A 22,552-nucleotide genomic window follows, 5' to 3' on the forward strand; every position below is an offset into this window, starting at 1 on the left:
CCCTTCCTATAACGCCACTGCAGACAGGAATATTCCGCACACCCTATACAGAAACTTTGGTTCTAGTGGATGTTTCGAGATATACACAGCCATCAATACATTTCTGAAGGGAACAAAGGAAGCAAACAACTTCTAGAAATAGGGCACTACAAAGGATTTTATTTCCTCCCAACAGTTTTAATGACACTTAATTATTAAATTTTAGTTAAATAACAATGCCTAAAAGGACAATGTTATTTCTCATTGATTGGTACTCACAGTCACAACTGGAGCCTGCCCCAAGTTCCAACAGTGTTAATTTCTGTAAGACCACTTGAAAAGCAAAGAAATACAAATTCCCTGAATGGAAAGTAAATAAAGCACAGAAAAAATGAACAAGGGAGATACCTCCCAACTACAATGACACATTCTTGCTCTCCTAGCTCCTGATATCACATACTGGCCTACTACCCCATTGGAGTTTCAGGAATAGCAACAAAGAAAAACTTGTCCCATTTAGTCCTGCATTGTACTCCCTGGGGATTAAAGCACACTGGTTTTCATGGACAAAGCTGAGAGCACAAACCACCCAAAATCAAAGTGCACAGTCATATAAACAATGAAATTACAAAATTTACAGGGTCAAAACAAAAGCTTCTACTAGCAAACAAGTAAAGACTCATCATCACTTGTATTGATTTCAGAGAGGGGAGAAGAGGACTCTAACATTGGCACTTCCACAGAATGGCGACAAGCCGCATGAATACCCAAAGGCTCCTCCCGATGAGAGTTAGGGCAACATGGGTTTTGTCCATCCACTTGGATATTAACATTCATGGGGCTGTCTGAATAAGCAGACTCCCACTTTTTTAAGGGTAACCTACATGGCTCTTCACTCGGTGGATGACTTCTACTTAAATTACTGCCCTCTGGGACAGTCCTTCTGGATGCTGACCCTTCACGGATCGTTTCTGTGACACTTTCAGACAAAGGATCTCTGAAAGCCTTTCCTGATTCCACTTTACTGGGCTGCTTGAGCTCATTGCCTGTTGTCTCAGCACCTAAAGATTTATCAGCATGTCCAGACTCAGGCTCTGCTTGTGCAGCTATGCAAGTGTTCTCTAAGACATTCGAAGGTGATGGCTCTGTGATTTCAGTTTCTGGCTGCAAGCTGCTACATCCAGCTTCCTGTTGGCCACTGGCACGGGTATCTGCCGCTAAACTAGGTCCTTCAGGTGAAGGCAGGGGACTTCTAATAGCCCCATCAGCATGGTTGATGATTCCATCACCCAACGTTGTCTGCGAAGTCCGGGCAGGCGTCAGGAGCGGGATCTGTCCCCGTGCCCGAGGTCTGTGGAAGAGTCTGTTCCAGAGCCGGCCAAGGCGCCGCCGAGACGAGCCTCGTCGTGATGAGTGACGTCTCATCTGCCTCCTCATAGCTGTTCGGATGTTCTGCAGCACGGAGGCCTGTCACACAGATGTAATTGATTTAGCACACACTCAAGAGACTCCTCCCATAGCTTGCTCACTAAGATCTCCCTTTTAAGAGAATTCAGAAATATTCAGAAATTCAAAAAATATCACAGAGCGTTCTGTATTAAGTTTGATCTGTTCTTGTGAAGCATCTTGCTGGGCAAACATCTTCTATCAGACCACCACCAAAGAGTAGACTATAGACTCTAAGTCCTCTGCTGTCAGCAATAGCAGAGGAGCCTCAAAACCTGGTAAGAGGGGAGAAAGGCAAATGCACAGTACCACTGTACCTGAGTAACAAGCTACGAGAGCTTTATCGCACTCAGAACTGTACCACAGTGGGATAATTTTAACAGTCTGAGAGAGATTTTTGAGAACTCAACAGTAAAATACCAGTATGAATTAATGGCTTGCCAGTGTAATGTATTTGTAAGTAAAAATTTAGCAGTATTTTTGGGAAATTCTGGGATTGAGACCTACTTTCTTATCACTTCAGATATCACTGTTTCAACTTGGAAAGTCTTTAAAAAAAAAAAATCACTTCCTCTGTCTCTGTTCATTCTACCTTGAAATACAGCAATACAGCATGTGTTTTTTCTGACTGCAGTTCCCTAGCAAACACATCTCGTGCGTTCAAAACTATCCACAGCACCAAGATACACGACTATGATTCTACAGCTCAAAGTAAAACATATATATTTTAGTAAAAGCATTTCCACATAGTTAACACAGCTTCACTGCTATAGAAAGAACGCAGTTCCAAATCAATTTTAACTTGTAGTAGTCTGGCTGCTATTAGATTCATCAGCACCCATGTCACCATACTTGTGATGCGTTGTAAACAGGGAAGTCTTCAACTGGGGGGATCAGTCCTTGTGCAATCAGCTGCCCATAGGAAGGTGGAGCTTCCCGCCGCACAAATTCCGCCTCAAGTCGTGTCATCTGGGTCTCAAACGCTCTGGGAACAGAACCAAAGAGACCTAGCAGTCAGTTTGCCCTGCCTTGTCTCTGCACAAAGTGCAGAGGGATTCAAACTAGCAGCAAAAAGGCAAAGCTTTACCAAGGCTCAGTGAAAAACCTCATCAGGACACTACAATAAACAAAATGAGTAACAGTAACAGTGAATCAAATCAGCAAACCCAGACCCTGGGTTTGGACTCTGTAGTAACTGAATGTTTTCCAATAGGCCAACATACACAACGAAAGCATTAACTTGTTCTGAATATTTTTGGAGGGTACAACATTAAGCCCTGGAACAGGCACACACCGTGGGCAGGCCCTGCAGCTGTCCTGCCAGAACCAAGGCACAAGGGCTCCCAGAGCACAACACGTCAGCTTTTTTTCCAGCTCCTTCAGATTTGATCATGTGAGAACATAAAGCAGAATGTGCTCAAAACATGGATGTCACCAGCATGACACAAAGCTGGTGTGTATGACAAGAGACAGACACAAGAAAGTCTTTTATGACTTTCTCCAAAAAGGCACTACCTCAGTTGTGCAAACATACAAAGCACAGGCACAGAAAGGAGATTTCTCAGAACAGTTTTGCTATTTGTTAGATTCAGGTTCTGCCTGGCTACACAATAGATGCGTGTTTTCCATAGATCACAGAAGAGCTGACATTTTCCCTACCTCTGAAAATCCTAACTACTCTTCTCTAAGCCTAGTGCAGTGAGCACTACTTAATTATCATAAATTTGACAGCATTTTCCAAATTCTCTTGTTAACAAATTACTTTTTTCCTCATTTAAGCAAAGGAATACACATTCAGCTACTAAAGCATCAATAAAAACAGGATGGTTTTATGTACCTGTATTCTCTGGTCCTCAGAGAATATAATTTAAATGCACAACCCAGTGCTATCACCAGCAGCAGGCCACACACAAGACTCCCGATCAGAGCAGCTGTGATGACCTTCCTGGGAACGATCACCAGGCAGTTGTGCTCATCACTCCCATCTTGGCAGTCTTCTTGGCCATCACAGCGCCAAGTCTCAAAGATGCACAGATTTGTGCCACAGTGGAAGTTCCCTGGCTGGCAAGTAAAGCAGTTTTTTTCATCTGAGCCATCTGGGCAGTTCTTTTGGTTATTACAGCGGTCAAGTATTGAGTAGCAAAGCCCACTGTTTCCTTCACATGGGTATTCATTCTTCTGGCAAGCTGGACAGTTCTCCTCATCCTTGCCATTTGGACAGTGCCACCAGCCATCACAATGCTGTTTATCTGTGAAACACTCCTCATCACTTCCACAGGGGTGCTCCCAAGGAAGGCAATAACCTTTCACCTGGTAGGTTGCGTTGAACCCATGGCCAGTGCTCTTAGAGCGAGCATGATATGAGACAGTGAGCTGGCCTTTTGATGACTCCACGCTCACTGGATGCCTGTTGTTGTGAAACGAAAATGTTTGCAGTAATTTATCGCCTCTCTCTTCAATGCCATCATACACCTTTACGTAGTCATTGTAGCCCAACTGCAAATCAAGCTGCAACAGAACGTGTCGATTATCCTGTGTATCCACATACCATGTGCAACGAAGGTCTGATTTGCTGTGATCAGCACGGAATAAGTCAGGTGAAGCAAAAGATCCATAAAAATTACCCAGCTTCTTGCCACAGGAAAGATCAGGACAATTATCTTCATCTGAACCATCACTGCAGTCTTTAACTGAATTACACCTCAGCTCGTTCATCAAGCACTTGGTGGAGCGGGCTACACTGCACTGGAATGTTCCTGAGGGACAGATGCTGGATGGAGGCTCTGTTGGAGGGACAGTGCAGTTTCTCTCATCTGAGTTATCCCCACACTCATCCATGGAATTACATTTCCAAGTACTGGGAATACACTTCCCATTTGCACAATGGAATTCATCTGACTGGCACGCAGCCTGACCGATCTTTCCTGCGAAAAAGGACAAGCAGAAAAAAAGTCAGTATCAAAACTTTCATAGCCACTCAATGTCACATTTTAATATCTACCCTCTGCGTGTCACAAGACAATAGGTCAGGCCAATAAAATACAGGAAAACCATTTAGAAGCAAATTGGAAAAAATATCAGTGTTACCACGCTAACAGCTTAGAAATCAAGGCTGGCCCCAAGACTTTTGTCATCAAAAAACACTACTGCCTTCATGTTTTACTAGTGTAAGCAAAGCCAGTAAAACTGTAAGGTTTTACCTCTAATGTAAGAAAGGCGAAATCCCTGAGACTGTCCTGAGCTTGATGCATCTGAGTGAAAAAATATCCAAACGTGATCCCTTGCAGAGATGAAAGATGGAGGTATGGAAGATCCACACACTTTGTACTCCTCTCTCTTGGAAGATGGGCCAATCATCAACCAATCTACTGCACATTTCTGAGATTCTTCCAAATCAAAGTTCTTAAAACTGTTATAAACAAAAGAAAACAAAAGTAATAAAAGATATTTATCTGCATCAGTCAAACAGCAAAAATAAAAAATAAAAAAACAAACAACAACAAAAAAACAGACTGTAGCAGTTGAGTTTCTGCACAAGCAGAGCTGACATAAAGAGATCACATTCAAAGATAATGAAACATCTCCACTACCTTGAGTACACACAAACATAGCACTCAAATAATCCCAATTTGGAAAAGCACCCATCTCACTGGCATAAACAGCATGCCAAGTAGCTCCAAAAGCTGAAAGAAATCTTTTATTCAGAGCCTGTAAGCGAAACTACTTCCTAAAACATAGATCTAAGTAAAAGAAAAAATAGCAAAAAACATTATATGGGAGCATAATAAATGATTTTAATGCTCTTTTCCAACCTTGGAAGCTATTAAAAGATGGCATGAGATTGGAAACTATTGTACTGGAATAAGAACAATAGAAAGCAATACAAAGAACCCTAAGATGACAAAGAAGCAAGAAAAAAAAACTATTTCTCAAGCTGGGGATAAGCAGGGAGAGGGTAAGTCAAGAACAGCAATATGGGAAATGGAACATCAAGTCTCTCTAACTGTATGATTTCTTAGTTCAAAGAATAACACATTTCCTTTCTGGGAATGCAAATGCAGAGCAAATGAGCTTATAACCTTTCACAGTCAAACATCCAGCTCTCCTGCTGACCCGAGGCCAATGGCTATTCAATAGCAGCTTACCTACAGCAAAGGTGTCCCAACTGTTTGCAGAACACTGAACGTATCCAAATAACACCTCCTAACCTGGAGCTCAGGAACCACACTGGTAGTTTGTTCACACTGATGAAACAGATTACATTTGCATTCAGTAATCTGTAGTGACAACAGCTTTGTAGGAAGAAGCACTCCTCATTGTGAAAGGGCACATTGTTCAGGAGGCTTAGAAATGTATTGTGTTCCTCTTTCACATACCTCAACTACACACAATTAAATTGGTAGAAGCCTGTGTATACTCCATGCAAACACCTGAACAGAAAAAGTCAGAAAGACTGAAAAACTGCTATGAAATAGGAACCTCCTTCCACAAAGGACTTCTCAGAAACAGAGGAACAAGTATTCAAAAAAGATAAATGGAAGAAAATTTTCTGATACCACAGAGTATTTACAAAAGGCTGCAGAAGTCTGCCAGATCTTGCCCTTTGAAGGTGAAAGGGCAGCAACTTTGTAAACCAGCCGATCATTTTAGAGGCAGCTCAGGCCTACACACACTCCAGAGTTCTGCCAAATGTACTGACTTGATAAATTTTTTCTGCAGAGTTTTCAAGATGAGAACGAAAAATAACAGAGCCCTGAAAACATTAAATTAAAATTGAAATTAAAAGGTGTTCAACAACTTGTTGGAAACAACTACGTCCCAACTCTTCTCTAACTCTTTTTCTCCTGTTATGCTCTGCATATCAGTCCAGCCAGGAAGAAATATCCCACAGTACCGAGTTCTTTGTTACGTAAGTGATCTCACCAAGCTTTTCAAAACAGCCTATTTTGCAAGGGAGTTTTACATGAATCTGAAGTCAGAATAAAAAAATTACATATCAAACCTTGCAAAGAATTTCTGTCCCAGGTGTTCTACAAAAACTTCTTAATGACCAAGCATACAAGGAGGCACTACAGAGTGAAAAGGAGTTGCACTCAGCAGCTATGAAACTGCCGGCACCCACATGAAGTCTGTTGCGAGAGATCTGAGACAGCATTACTGAGCTCCAACGTTGGTTCCTCTTTCTTTTTCTTAGATATCAGACACCAAGAAGAGTTTCTATCATCTACTTGGAAAATTATTTGTAGTTTTTTCTCGTCACAAAGAATTTTCATGGTAATTATTGGAAATAGCCATCCACCCAGCATTTGTAACAAAAGGGAGTAGTCACTATATCAAGTAACAGAAGCTCAGAATTTGGGAGCAGAGGGGGAGAAAAATAACCAGAAAAATTCATGGCTGTGTGAAACAAATGCGATCATTTACTACATCTTCTAACTCACTTCTATGGAGATTTTAGATGTGTCTTACAGAACAACCTTATAGAGCTGAGCAATTTGTTTTCCTACCCTGCGCAGCTCCCAGCACTGCAGCCAGGTCTCAAAGCTCGCTCACTTTCCCTGCTGCATTGAAAAGAGTTAATTTTGCTCATAGAGGTAACTCTCCCATCAGTGCTGTTACACAGACTCCAAGGAGAACATGTCTATATAGGGAGTTCTCTGCATTTTACACAAGAATGTGGTTGGGTTGTTTCTTTTTTTTTTTTTTTTTTTTTCCTGGAGGAAAAGCTCTAACACTTCCAAGATTCACAAAAAAAAAAAAAAAAGAAGAAGAAAAATATTCAACTGGACTCATGCTAGGTTTGCATACTCTTTGGCAAATGAGCAATCCAGCCTGTATTTGTAGATATTTACCAATATATGTTATATTGTGCACTACCAATAAAGGGAGGATGATTCATAATAAAGGGTGGAGAAGAGGTGAGGATGAAGAAACTTCAGTCCCACCTTTCAAAGCAGGAACATACAGAGGATAACTGATTTTCCTGAATATCAGCTGTGAATCTGAGACTCAGAACAGAATCCCACACTTCTCCACAAGCGTTAGGCACAATGCCATCCAACTACATGAGTGGTGAAGCAGAATCTACTTGAAAGAAGGTCTCACATTTAACAGCCTCGCTGAGAACACCAGCATGCAATACCTCACTGCAACACATGAGCTACTGAAGCAACTGGCTCAGTATTCAGAAAAGGGAGATAAAGAACATTCACAAGAACAAACTCTCTCACAAGTTAGAAGCACCTCAACCACGTTCTGGTGCCTGAAAGTTTGAAACTTCAGAGAAACTGTTTATTAAAATGTAAGTGTTCTACCATAGCAGTTACAAAATTTCTTCTGAAGGCAAAAGCAAAGTCAAAACAATTGTGTTACATTTCATGCAGACTCCAATTTAAACAAATTTTGCTTTGATTAAGGCATTGTTACACTATAACAACTTTCAACAAGCATCCTTTTACATTATATTGCTGTCAATCGAAGCACATTTTTTCCCATCTAAATTGATGGTGATTTCCCTCAAGACCAAAGATATGATATATTTGAATGGACTTTCAGTCAACCTCACAAGAAACAACTCATACTAAAATATGAAGTAACACATATACATGCACGTGCATGTATAAATACAGAAAACTGGTTTTCACTTTACAATCAATTTTCAACGAGGCTTTGTGCAAAAATGCTTCTGCCATATTGATCTGACATTAAATAGCCTACTGATTTATTTTACCTAGGAGTTCTGAATAGGACATTCAACCTCCGCTACTTAACTGCTTTCATCATCTGTAATTAGATCTAGCGTTGCTGTTGTAGTCTTCTGAAGAATAATTTAATCCTACTATCCACAAAATAGAGCATGGGAGCATTTACTCATTCACTTGAACTTCTTCAAACTGGAATACAAATTTTTCTGCCAAAAGTATCAGCCCAGCAGTAGAGTGTAAGTAGGGGAGAACATCCCTTCCACTGCTAATTCCTTTTAAAATAATAATAGTAGCATACAAAAGTACAGGAACAGTCAATTAGACATTGGGAGCATTCAAATCCCAAGTATCAGAACAATTCAGTGGGAATGGACAAACGCTGTCTTTTACAGAATGCTGCGGAAATAGGTGAAATCATCTCACTCTTCTTCAAGTGGTATTGTTATTGGAAACGGGTTACCTCCAGCACTCCAACAGTCCAGAGCAGGACTCTGGGAACTTGCAGGGAATTACAGGACTGGTTGTGATCAGATCTAGCCTGTAACATTACTCAAAGCAACAGTAACCTACAACAATATTCACCTATTAACTGTTAAGTATTTGTAAATTCCTGGAGAGAACTTCACTAAACCAATTCATAAACAGTCAAATGCACTCTGTAATTAAGAAAAACAGACTACCTGCAAAACTAATCCTTACTAGAGATTTTTGGCATCTGCACTGGAAAGAGCAGTAGCCACTATATTAAAAAATAATAATAATAATTACAAAAAAGCACTTCTATAAATAATGAGAGGAATCCCCTACAACCCTCTGTGCAATTTAAGCACAACCAAATGCAAATTCGAAGCTGGGAAAAACAATCTTAACAAAATAAACATGGGATGATTGTGAATATGAACAAGAATGGTTAAATGCTTGAAACCCAGCAGATGTAAAACCTGAATACAAGTAGGAATTAAAAAAATGTCCAATTTGGCCCTCCAAAGTCATTAAATTTAGAGAATAAATATTATGGGTAAATTAGTAGAGCACAGTCACAAAATAAATCAGAGTGGCCAATTAAGCAAGAAAAGTTAATTCTATTTGCCAGCTTCTCACAGCAAGTGCAGATTGCTAACAACTGATGACTTAATTGGCTCATTAAAAACTTCTGTTTACCCACTGAAGCAAAAGGACCCGGAAGTCAGGAAAGCTCTGTTCTGCTCCCCACTTCCAAGCACCAACCCTGCAACGTTAGGCAGGGGATATGGTTGGTTTCTCAAAAGCACAAGAAACTTAATTAAATATATGGTTATTACCAGTTTTTCCAATTAATGTCAAATTCTGAATCACTGTGAGTTCAGTAAATATATTACAAAATGGTTCCTTGAATTTTTCATATAAATACATACCAGCAAGTCCTGACACAGACACACCTCAGCTTTATTCAGAATATGAAGCTGGGATGGTACCTTTTCTTTTCCCCTCCCAAACCAGTGACACAAACCACTGAAGTGAAAGCCAATGAAGCTCCATCGATTAATAACGAACTTGAGAGGGTCACTAAGTAAAGAACTTCTCTACCCTCTTATCCTACGTGTGGAGAACATTTTAATCTGTCTCATTAATTCCTGTGATAAAATACAAATATTTATACTGTCCCCACATCAAGGAGAACTCCAACAATCAGATACAGGCAACTGACAAATAAAAATAATCTTCATCTTTTCCTCAGGTAGGAGGAAACAAACAAATTCAGCCGGTAAAGGATGGTGCAAAAAAGTAGTTAAAGGGTTTGACATCTCTCTGATCTTACAGGGTTTGACATCTCTCTGATCTTACAGGACTTATACATTGTATTCTATGAAAATAAGACCTAAAAAGAGAGAAATTAAGAGGAAAAAAAAAACCACAAGCAGTTTCCAAAACAATAACTCACTGACTCATTATCTGAAAATCAGGTGACAACATAATCCTGGAAAAGAGCAGCTGAACACTTGTTCCCAGGTCTCAACGGCACAATTCTATCAGAAACAAACTTGAAAGAAAGGATGGAAATATGCATAACCAATAAGCAGGAAAAACATACTTCCCATTCTTGTGAAGATTCCCCCAAAGATTGCTAAAAAGTAAACTGTAAAGCAAAACAATAAGTGTGGAAATGTGAGGATACGAAGATAATCAACACAAATACAAAAGGTAGATATCAAAACCAAGCTTCGAAAGGACACATCCACAGGAGACAGCACGTCACATCCACGTGTACATCTGTGTACTGTTCTACTAAAAGCTGCTGAATAGTGGATTTACAAAAAAAAATGACCACCAACTGCACGTTTTAGAAATCCAAACTACTTTCAGTTGCAATTTTATCCCTTGATGACTCCTGCTGTATGCCAAATATGCTACTTACATAACACTGCTGTCATACCGTCAATGAGACTTCAAGATCAAAGAAAATGCTTTCAGTACAACGTAACACAAAGGTGGTGATGTTTCTGTTTTTGTTTTGCTTTCTAACTCCATTCAAAACTAGATCTCATCATAAGAATTATGTTTTTTAATTTTATTTTTTATTTTCCTAGGAATATTTTTATGCTCCTGTAAGCACGCTGCTAGGACAACATACCCCACTGTCAAGAGAAAAAAATGTTTCTATTTGAAATCTGTTTTCCAGTTTCCTAGGCTGGCATGGCATAGGCAAAGTCAGCTGCTGCTTTTACATCTTTGATCTTACAAGGGCTACAACCTTCTACAGAAATTCTCAGATGCTGTAACATTTTGCATTTCCTACACTGCAGTGAATCATTCCAAGGACATTTATAGTCAGAAACGTAGCACTACAACACGCCTGCTACCCACAAGGCAAACTACTCCCTAGGATGTAAACACACAGCTCCCATTGTTTGCATGTGCAGATGAGGGCAGGATATGGCTTTGTATCCAGTGACAGAAAACAAACCCATTAGAAAGACATCTTTCAAAACTATCGTTAATGCACACATTCAAGCCGTGTACAGTTACTGGTTTCCTCATTCCACTTTCCTTCAATTCTTTACCTTCCATTACATTCATACCTGTGAAAGAGAATCCTAACTAGGAGCTCTAAAACGTTTTCACAGCACAAACTGCAGTACTATTCTCCAGAGCCAAGTCCTGGGTCTCATTTATACACCTTCTCAGAGCTTCCAACAATCTCTGCTTCAAAACAAATTCCTCAAGTCCAATACAGTTTAATGGGATTTAAAAGCACGTTTCTATTTATGGTGCTCAAATGTTGGCAGGTATCTACTTCCTTACTTTTGAAGAGTACATCCTATTTTGGACTAGGGATGGTGGAGCCCTCCTATTATTCCATCTGTGGCAGATTTGTTTTTAATTGCTGAGCATCTGCAGCTGAAGTGGTTTGCAGTCCTTTTAAGCAGCTGAGCAAAGAATGAGCAGATGGTGTCAAATACAACAGTACTAAAAAAAGCAAACAAAAAACTTTTCCTGTTTGCTGTTTTCTTTTTTTAAATAAGCAGTTCTTGGTTTGAGAAGAATACTACAATTAGCTAAGAGAAATTAATTAAATTCACATTAAGTTGATATTATAGACTAAAAATCCTCACTAAACCATTCATAATATATTGCAGTCTTTTCTGAGCAGTTTTATTACCTGAAGTTGTGCTACAAATACTAATTATTATTTAATTTTGTTAGAAATAAAAGTTACATTAAAAAGCATGTCTTTCATTTAACAAGTGTCAATAAGAAATCATTACCTTCACCTGTCAATTTGCTCCAAGAAACCTAAGTATCCTAACTGAGGCTGCTTCAGGTTCTACAGAATTCACCTATCCCTATACTCCTATTTATAGGCAATTAAGAGAAAGGAAACTTCAATTTGAGTAAATATAACACTGCTTTCCACCTCATCATCTATCAAAGGCAGATGAAATCTAACAGGTAGGTATTATGAAGACAAAAACACTAACAGACTACAAGTGACCTGCATATATCTTCATGGATGTCGGAAGTAACCTACAGAAGTGAGAGCACAATATATATGAAATGCAAGTGCCCAACCTGCAACCCATGCTCCAGTATGACCAAGTTTACTGTGATCCTTTCAACCATTTGGTAGCTCTGACAAACAGTTCAATATTGTCATATCAGATCAATACATACAGCTTCATTTCAGCAAAACAACCCATTATTCCCACAGAGTATCACAAACCATACCTAATTGTTATCATGTCTCCACGATCTCCTTGAATATACCAGCTGCAGTTCACTGCTGGAGGATAGTTTCGTGGCCAGGAAGGACTATAGATGACTCCCCGTCTCTCTGTGTGCTGTTCAAGTTCTCCACTGCAAGCAACTGTTAATAAGAGAGAAAAAATATTGTTACTGCTTTGCCTAATCAACAACTCACATTAGCTACAAGAGCTTTCATCAATTGCTGAGGATTGCAGACAAATGAAAGTCATCCTCTTATTGCTTTCTTCCCTGCCCAGTTTTTAATTAAAGCACCCACCTGAACTGCAGACGAGCATAACCTTGTATGAATTTACCAAAGGCTACAAGCAATACCGCTGCACAGATCTGCAAGGGAGGATGTAACACAGAAATTCTCTGTAACAGCTGCCCAAAGCCTGGATGTGACTGACACTCACCAACTGGAGAAGACCCACATTCAGTACCTAAAAGCTCATTTTGCCACAACCTGTACCTGGATATGTTCCCTCTCCTAACCGTATGGCAGACCTGAAGAGCATCACGGTTAAACCAACTAAAGAAGGCTAAAAGTTAACTGGACTTCGACATCAAATGCTTTCAATGAAGATTCCTGTGTACTCAAAATTCCTCCTGAACTCCCACAGATAAAAGCAACTTTCTGGAAAGGGAAAGCTCGGTACTTTCAAAGCCTTTTCAGATCTTCCAATGGAAAGCTGCAGGCCAATCAAAGCTGCATCAAATACTTATAATTTGTAATTAAGCAATTCAAAAATGAAAGTGAACTGCTCCAAGGACAAGTGGGAAAGCTGTTCTGCTGGGAAGATGTACTCTCAGCAGACTATGAGAGAGGAAATTCTCTGTAATGCAAAAGCTATTCTGAACACTCTCCAAATACATATTTAAAACTATTTTTAAATCAGATGACTATCTGGAGCATGGCTTATGGATTACAGCTGAACATTCCCATTTTTGACAAGTTTTATTTCTCCCAGCTTATAAAGATGGCAATGAAGGGAAAAACAAAGAGGATGCCTACACTTTACAGTAAGCATACTGTGATACACATCACAGACTTGCAGCATTGCTTACAGTCAGGCATAGATGCACAGTTTTGGGTTCAGAGCCACACGGATGTGGGCACTGCAGGGCTCCCACAGAGCCCAGCCTGCAGCATCTGATGGAAAACCAGGGCTGGTGCTCAGCCCTTTGTCCACAGCGAACACTTCTCAACTGACAGCCATAGGAATACAAAGCTCAAGGTGAGCAGCTTACCTGAGGCAAACAGAGTATGCCACTGAAACACGTGTACACAACTCCTACTAGTTTCAACGACCACAAGAACTTCCCAAACACATAAATACAAGGAAACATCTATTTTCCAAGCAAATATTTTGTAGTGAAGCAGTTACTAAAATACAAGAAAACCTTTGTTGGCACATTTCTAAAAACAGTGCCTCCACGCTGAACACTGACAAAATACAGAGATGTGGTTACAGAAACAAGAAAGCAAATGTAAGATCGACGGGACCTGTCAGCTCAGGCTCTCAACACGTTTCATTACCCACACCAAAGCAGCCTACCCAGGCCTTGAGATGTGCTCCTCCACACACATATCACTGCATAAATATACCACAGCAGCACACGAGAACCCAAGGCAAGCAGCTGTGCAAGAGAAACAGGGAAGTGCATGTCCTACTGCCAAGTTACTGAAACTTCTCAATGGGAAGGAAACAATGCGCACACAGAACAAACACAGCACACAACACTATCCAGAGGCTTCCTGCAGAGCCTCACAAACATTTCTGTTCCCCTCGTACCAGCCCTTGCTCTGGATTAATAGCCTGCATTGACAAGAAATGCACCAGCACAGAGAGCAAAACAATCACACAAAGCTGATTAGAGCTCACGTGCTGAGAGGCTCCCAGTGACACAGTGCTGATTCCCTGCACACACCTTCACTCATATTCATCATTGCAGTTTAGCAGAGAATTTCCCCAATACTTACCTCTGAGCTCTAGGAAGTATTTACAAAATCTGGGCAAAACCTATGTGACACATCCCCGATTTCTGAAGTAATGTCACTAGGAGGTTTCCTTCTGCAGCAACACAGTTTCCTAAGTCATAGCAGCAAATCCAGTGCAATGTGACAAGTTCCTCATAGAGAAACACCTTTCCTTATTAACACTGCACATCTGCTACAAACATGGGACGAGGAAAAACAGAAGAAAAAGACTTTCCATTTTAACAGAATGATGGTAGCAGTGAAAATCTAAAGAAATGAGGAAGGTAAGGGCTGTGCTGACATTAAATGCCCCTTAGGGCAGCCCATTTGGCCATGGCCATTGTTTCTCAGTACTCTGCAGCAGCTCTACACTTCTGCCACAAAACAAGCATTTCAGACTTATTTTATTCAAAATTAAAAGAGAACTATTTCACTCTTACAAGGACTGCTTAACTAACAGGGCACTAACCTGTTTAACACTGCCAAAACATACGTACACTGTTTTAAGGGTATGTGCATAGTCCCCTGAGCCCACTGCGGAAAACTGGAAGGAGACACACACACACACAACTCCTACCTTGTCTACCCAAACATCACTTCAATTGCCAGGTGCTTTGGATGCCTTTCATTTCTTGTCAGCACTCATTACTATAGCATGTGCAACTGACCAACAGATCTCCTTCCTAAGGATTGCCTCTGCCTCTTCCCTTGTGCACTGACTGCTGTTTAGCAGACAAGGCGAACTGTTCAAGCGCTGCTCCTGAGCAGCTGTTCTTTCACCTGTATAAGCGACAATCTCATCAAAGAAAAACCTACCCTAAAGAGAAAAACCATGAGGGTACACCACCATACTGTCAGTGCCAACAAAGGAGCCTCAGCTTCCTTCCTAGTTCCTGTGTGAAGTCTGCAGAACCACATACCTACAGCAGTGTTGTGTTAGTAAGTTGGGCTTCAGCACAACACCGAGTATCAACCTTAAGGAAATAAAAGCCACCTCAAATTGCCAAAACATCCTAAAGGAAAAGGGAAGTCTCTAAATAGAAAAGCATGCTCCTAGACGATGGTCTTATCAGCAACAACACACCAGAAGAGTGGTGATAACTTTTCTGCAAGAACTGTTTGTGCTCTTATACACAAACGCATGTGCAAAGCAAAAACTCAATTTACAAAAAGCCCAGAATGGCTTACATTTTCCACACATCCTGGAGGCTTTTTCATTAAAAAGCATAATATAAGAATATCAATCCCTGGACAAGCAAACCAACCCAAAAAAATCTTACTGAGATGATATTTTGTTTGTTTTTTTAAATAAATTCAGAAGATTAAACTTTATTAGATTAAAAAAAAAACTTTCAATGTCAGAAGAGGTTTGAGTTCAGAGTTTCTATCAAGAAGGCTGAGGGTGCTGGGTTGGTCAGCCTGGAGAAGAGAACTCTGTAAGACCTCATTACAGCCTTCCAGTATTTAAAAGGGGATTATAAACAGGAAGGGAATCAACTCTTCACAAGGGTAGACAGTGATAGGACAAGGGGGAATGGAATTAAGCTCAAGGAGAGAAGATTTAAATTGGATGTCAGGGGGAAGTTCTTCAAAGAGAGAGTGGTGAGGTGCTGGAACAGGCTGCCCAGAGCAGCTGTGGGTGCTCCATCCCTGGAGGAGTTCAAGATCAGGTTGGATGGAGGCCTGGGCAACCTGGTCTAGTACCAGACCTGGAGGTTGGTGGCCCTGCCTGTAGCAGGAGGGTTGGAACTTGATGATCCCTGAGGTTCTTTCCAATCCAAGACATTCGATGATCCTAAGGTAAGAAGAAAAATCTTATTCAGGCTCTTTCAGTAACGATCAAACAGATTTCTTATACTGCAAACAGCAATAAATTCCTTCTGACAGTTAAATATGAAACTAATTCTTGCTACTAAAAACTTCCAAGAAATTTTTCAAAACATTACACACAGGTACTATTCCCATTTTTTGGGAGAGCAACTGCAACAGATACTGAGCTCCACCAGAGGATAGCACAGTTTGTTTTGGGGTTACTAAGCTGTGAAGGAATAAACAGGACGAGAGATAATGACTGGATGAGAATTAATGGCCTCAAGTTGCATCAAGGGAGGCTTAGGTTGGTATTTGGAAATATTTCTTTTCAAAGAGTGGCAATGCATTGGAACAGGCTGACCAGAGAAGTGGTGCAACCACCATCCCTACAGGTGTTCAAGAAAAGGACAGATGTAGCATGGACAGACATGGGCATGGAGGGATGGATGGACAGTTGTACTAAATGATCTTAGTGGTCTTTTCCAACATTAATGGTTCTATTCTACAAAATTTTTAGATGATCCCAGCATCAAGATCAATCCTGCATTTTGCACCCTTCTGTGATGCCCTGGGGCCTGCCCTAGCCACAGAGGGTACATCTCCACCATTTGGTCCAGACTAAGAGAAGCCACAAGGAGCTTTCTCTCAAAACTTCACGTTTAAGATGCCTCCTTAGCAGCTACCTCAGGGCTGGCAGAACACTCTCCCTGAGTTCTCTGAATTCTCCCTCAAGGAGTGCTCACACACACTGTTTAGCACAGATCACTTACCCCCGCAGTCTGAAGGCTCCCCCTCATTTTATCCAACCTGCAGCTGACTGCTGCTCCCCAGCACCAGCACGCACACAGCTTGCTGACCTGGCAGAACCCTTGTGGGACCAAGAAGCAGAACCTGCTCACCTCAGGCAGGGGAAGAGGACACGGTGGGAGGACTGCTCCCTTTCAGCAGAGACAGCTTTGATGGCTTGAAGTGTGGTACAAACGCAGCTGAGATGATGGTTCGACCTGTGTTCACCTGAAATCATTATTTCTGCCACTGAAAGCTTTCTGAAGAGAAACCCCACTGCACCTTCTTGTAAAGATATGTCTCTAATAGATGCTTTGTCAGGATACATTTGGGATGGCAAATGCCCCCCTCCACTTTTATTAGGGCTGCTAAGGAACACCTCCTGCAAGAGGGTTCCCAGCAGGATTATCTGCCTTGCAACTGCACTGCTCTCACCTGTTACCCTCCAGCACATGGGAAGAGAAGAAAGACAGGAACTGTATTATAGCAGTGACCTTTTATGATCATTTTTCACACTGCTCCAGTTATGATGTCAGCAATCAGAGTAACTCAAATATGTATCAGGATAAGAAATCATGAAGCCTACAGTACTGTAAGGTTTTCCACATACTGAAAGAATAAAAGTGAAACGTTACAACCCTGCTTCTAGCAGAAGGACAGCATTAGAAAAGAGCAAACCCAGCTGGAAGAAGTGTTACATATTTCAGGCTGAGGTGGTAGTACCAATCTAGGCCAGTCACTCAAGTTGCACTTTGTAAACTAAAATACCACACAGCCAGGGTTTGCCAAACTCCATCAGAAGCGAAGGACAATCCAGGCAGAACAGATCAAGACACAGACTGCATGTTGGGCTTTTGGTAATAGAAGAATTGAAATATAGTGTTGCAAACAACACACACCTTATGTGGAGCATCCAAGCTGCCCTAAACTAAGCTTAAGGAAGTCACCTGATTATAAAATTACTATCCTTTCCCAGTTTAAATCTTCCCTCAAAACTCCATGTTGATTTGAACACTCAGACTCCCACGCTAATCAAGCACTGCCTTAGAAATATTTTTGTGTTTTCTCATTTCCTTTTTTTCCTGCTTCCCATATTTGGTTATTGGGTTTTAAGCTGTAACATCTTTAGAGGTAAAGTATGCCTACCAACATGACTGCGGATTGAAAAGCACAAGAGGATCCTTATCACTAAGAGGACTCTGATTACACTGCTCCAGTAATGTCAGTAAGCCACAGTACTACTACAGAGAAGGAAATTATACTAAGTGCCAGGACTCTGATTGAATTTCCACTCTAAGACTCACAAGATGTTCTTAACATTCTGGTTTTAGCTCCTCTGGGAATGGGCCTCTGCCCCCAGCTTGATGTTCCCAGGCACTTCTCCTAAACACAGATTTTCCCCCGAACACATCAACACATACTGTGACCTTGGCCTCAAGCTTAAGATTTCTTTCAAGCACAGTGACACTGAGGAACCCAATAACCATTCCAGCAAGATTTAAAAGTTCTAAGCTTCCTAAAATGTCCCTGTTACCCTTTTTCAAACAAAAGTCATACTGCTTTGCTTAAACAAGTCTTCAAACAGCAAAAGAACATTAACAACTTCAAAATAACAGAAAATACAAATAAGAAAAGTATATCTTACCTAATGAGGTAACAGCACTTTCTATTTTCCCAGTCAGAAAGAGATTCACTGTAAAGTTGAAAAGAAAAAAGGTTCATATAAGTTCCAGTGGTACACGGTAGCAGCTCATAGTCTGCCATTTTCAAGTGCTCATTGCCATGTTTTTATAAATTAAATACATTCTTCCAACAAGAACTCGACTTATCTACACTGAGAATTCATATGAATCAACTCTCAACAACAGTGTCTGTTGAGTATCAGTCAAACACACTACCAAGAGAAACAATGAGTCTGCCCACTCAGCTGACTTTTGTGGAACTTTTTATTTATTTTTCTATTAATTGGAGAAGACAGAAAAAACAATCACACTAAAACATCCATAATCACAGCTAGTCACTTCAACAGCTTACATGTTGTAAAATAATGAATAAGATTATCTCGAAATGCATCCCCTCTAAATAAAGCATTTTGTTCCTCTCAGGTAAATGTCACCTTGAAAATAGTTGCAAAAGCAAGCATAGTTAACTTGGCTAATCAATGGCAGTGAAGTGTTCAGAAAGGTCTGTCAGTGAAATCAAAACAAGCTGAGGTGGTGGTTGCTGCTCACATCTGACTTCCAGGTCAATCTCCAGATGCTCCTCACTTTCTCAGAAGCCTCCTCACAGAGAGTACAAGCTTAGAACTATCTGAGAAGAGGTGCCATCACCAACTTTTCCAGTGCTGTTACTGCAGAGCTCAGTGCTCGTACACACTTCCAATGGAGTTTACTCACAGATTCAAGGCCCTTTTCTAGCAACTACACTGCTGAGAGCAGTTAGTGAAATGCAGTGTTCTGCAACCTACAGACAGCTTACTATAACGTGATAAATGTTAAAGCAAATTAGAAAGGTTTAAAAGGTTACCAACACTTAATTCACAACACTCCAGACAGGAACCCTGCTGGCTTTATTTCACATATGTTAAGTCCTAAATCTTTCTATAGCCAATCTGCAGCAAGTGTTTAGAAAAAAACATCATTAAAAATGAACAATAGAAGAGGAAGAGAAACTGTCTGTGTTCCCAGCAGTGACTGGAAGCCAGTGACAATGAGCACTATTTCTGTATCAGGGAGACACACTGAACATGGGCCCCACTGTCTTAGCACTGACCAAACATCACAGCACAGCAGCCCTGGCCCCAACCACCTTCTAGCCTGACAGCCCAGCACAAGGGAAGGAAGCTGTGGCACAGTGCAAGGGAAGGATGGCAGCTGAGTAACAGCTGTGGCTTGAGAAAAAACAGGCTCGAGCTACACATCTGCACTCAAAAGCATTAATACTACGTTCAAAGGACGTTAACAGTGCTAATTTTATTACATAATTAATGCACAGCAGCATTTATTACACGACCAGGCCAAGGTGCCACGTAACCGCTCTGCCTATCAGGGAGTGCACTGTGCTGTGCCAGGGGCAGCTCTGCACCTGAGCCTGAGCTGCAGTTCAGGTCCCGGCCCACAGCGATGCAGTGACACAAACTTCCCCTGTGTGCCATTCAGTACTGCCGTTCCTGTAACCATAGTAATTCAGACACACAGACTGAGAAGACATCAGCCAGCAATTAAGTCACAAACGCGACGGATGTTATGAACATTAGAATATTTTGCTCCGACGAATATGAATGTACTCTGCCTGACTGTTACCAACCAGGCTCTGCCACTGCCCGTCTGCACATGTCCTGCCTGAGTTTTCCCAATGTGACAGAACATGAACTCCAAGCAGAGGTTCCTGACAGGGGCCCTACGGAAGGAACTGGCAGTAGGACAGGAACTTGCAGCAGGACAGTGCTTGAGGGTGGAAGCGCTGCTCTTGGAGCTCCCTGCTGGGGCAGCTCAACCAGCAGACCCAAGTGCAGCCAGGCAGACAGCGATGGGCAGCTCCACACACCTGGCATGCCTCTCCCTACACAAACACCCAGTGGCTGGCACTGCAGGTCTCTTTCCTTTCTGAGTTCTTTTGCACCAAGCAGCGAGCAGTTGAGAACAGTTCTTCAGAACTGCTTCACACTAGGTGCTTTCCTCAACATGGTCCCTTACTGCTCCCCACTCCCACTCAGGCCCTCAGATCAGAGCACTGCAGTCAGCCCCGAGGCACTCCCAGGAGAGACACCAGCTCTGCTATTCTGGTTGCTTCTCCACTTGACAAATTTCTGCATTCTCCAGAATTTCTAAGCTATGAGGAACAAAACAGCCTTAATGAAGAACAGCTGCCACAAAGCAGCTCCAGGCTTCGGCTCAAGGCTGAGGTCACACAGCCATGGTCTGCAGCAATGTCTACACAGACACCAAACCCCACAGACAGACCCAGGAGAACAAAAAGTAAAAGTGGAGAAGGGGTGGAGAAGTGAGAAACAGGAACTGAAAGCAACGATAGACAGAAAGGACAGGCAAGCAGGAAGTATCACACAATAACAGCTAAAGCACTGTGCTCTTGTGGGGTCTGCAGTAGAATACCTAAGAAGCTTCCTCCCTGCCCTGCCTGTCAGCTTTTGCTACTGTGCAAGGGACAAAGCACTACAGAGATCTACCGAACTTCCAACCTCACATCACCTCCAAAGAAGGACAAGAAGTGCTCCCGCTTGGACTCTGGAACTCACATGATCTTTAGCAATTGTATTAGTCACTTTTAGAACAACTGCGCTATTTTTATTAAACAGAAGGTTTAACAGAGCTCTGACCAGGCCTCAAGAAAAATAAATGGCTGAAACTTATATATTAGACTCAAGGGTCCAGCAGGCTCTGCCCTTATACTGCACACACTTCTGGCAACTCGTAAGGTCACTGCAGTACAGCAGTGGAAGCGAACAAAGACATTTCAGCTGTTCTGTAGCTTACCGGGCTTTCTACACTGTATCTCTTAGTTAACACAAAGATGTCTTCAGTCACTAGAGCAACCTTTAACTAGACACACTTTCCTGGGCAAGCACTCACATTAAAAAAGAACTTCCATGAAAAGAGAATGAGCAGTGCGGCCACAGACACCCACTTCTGATGGTTTATGTAACGGATACTGCCTATCACTTGGCATTACCGAACATAAACCCGCTTTATCAACGAGCAGCAGAGGGTTTCACACAGCTCCGTGGGCTGTACGTTTATCAAACAGCACTCCGAGCCCTCGGAAGAGTTGGGATCAGCCCAGCACAGGCCCTGAGGCAGGCACCCGGGCCCTGCCGCCGGCTGCGGACAGAGCAACGGAAAGCCCCCAACAAACAACACCTTCCCCCAGAAAAACGGCTGCCCGCGGGCGGTCGGGAATGCGTCTCCGCGGTGCCACAGCCCAGCACCTGCCGCGGGAGGAGCGGAGTATCGGCGGTATACCTGTCCCCCCCTCGGCCGCTAACCAACTCCGCGGGGGCATCGCCGCCGTCCAAACTTTTCTATTTTTTTAAAGCGCTGTACAGGGTCACCGCATTGAACCCAACCCAGGAGCAAGACGCGCGACCCGGGCGGAACACCGTCCGGGGCCCGCACAGCCCCGCCGGCACCGCTCCCCCCAGTGCGCTCGCAACGCAGCCCCGAGTCCGCCGTGCCGCGGAGGCCCGGCGCAGGTGCCCGCAGCCCGGCCCCGTGCCCGGACGTGCCCCGCGGGGAGCGGCCGCCGGCACTCACCCAGGCAGATGGCGGTGAGCGGCACCAGCGCGCCCTGCCGGAGCTCCGCGGCCGCCGCCTTCTCCATGGCGGGTCGCCGCCACCAGCCCTCCGGCGCGGGGGGGGAAGCGCTCGCTTCTACTCCCGTCCGCCGGCCCCCGCAGCCCGGGCAGCCGGCGGCGCGGCGGTCGCCTCCCGCCGCAGCCCCATGGCCGGGCCCGCGCTCGCCGCTCCGGGGCAGGTGGAGGAAGACGGAGCGCAGCGCCGCCGCACCACGTGACAGCCCCGCCGCGCGGCTGCGGCGCTCGGACCGGAGGACGAGGGGAGCGCCGCCCCGCTCCGCTCCGCGCCGCGCACACCTGGGGGCCGCC

General features: G+C 42.8%; 1 protein-coding gene across 1 annotated transcript; it reads right to left on the minus strand.

The window, feature by feature from the left end:
- Positions 1–139: 139 nt before the first annotated feature.
- On the minus strand, positions 140–22,447 carry LRP3 (LDL receptor related protein 3). Its single transcript, XM_065733162.1, has 7 exons — positions 22,203–22,447; positions 18,578–18,625; positions 12,336–12,474; positions 4,626–4,834; positions 3,263–4,349; positions 2,278–2,410; positions 140–1,446 (listed from the first exon to the last, which is right to left on the minus strand). The coding sequence occupies exons 1-7, from the start codon at positions 22,267–22,269 to the stop codon at positions 640–642; spliced, it is 2,490 nt and encodes an 829-aa protein (XP_065589234.1). The 5' UTR covers positions 22,270–22,447; the 3' UTR covers positions 140–639.
- Between the last annotated feature and the right edge of the window lie 105 nt (positions 22,448–22,552).

This window comes from Cyrtonyx montezumae, unplaced genomic scaffold (assembly GCF_038088225.1).
Source record: "Cyrtonyx montezumae isolate F1298 unplaced genomic scaffold, pur_monq_1.0 scaffold_17, whole genome shotgun sequence".
NCBI lineage: Eukaryota > Metazoa > Chordata > Aves > Galliformes > Odontophoridae > Cyrtonyx > Cyrtonyx montezumae.

Bases quoted from the DNA above. Each gene is read 5' to 3' on its own strand.
- LRP3 (XM_065733162.1), bottom strand. From the start codon at position 22,269: ATGGAGAAGGCGGCGGCCGCGGAGCTCCGGCAGGGCGCGCTGGTGCCG. The intron at 4,835-12,335 runs GTATGGTTTGTG...TGTTTATAACAG, and splicing joins GGAGACATGATAACAATTAG to TTTTAAGAACTTTGATTTGG. The intron at 1,447-2,277 runs GTATGGTGACAT...TCTGTGTGACAG, and splicing joins CTGTTTACAACGCATCACAA to GCCTCCGTGCTGCAGAACAT.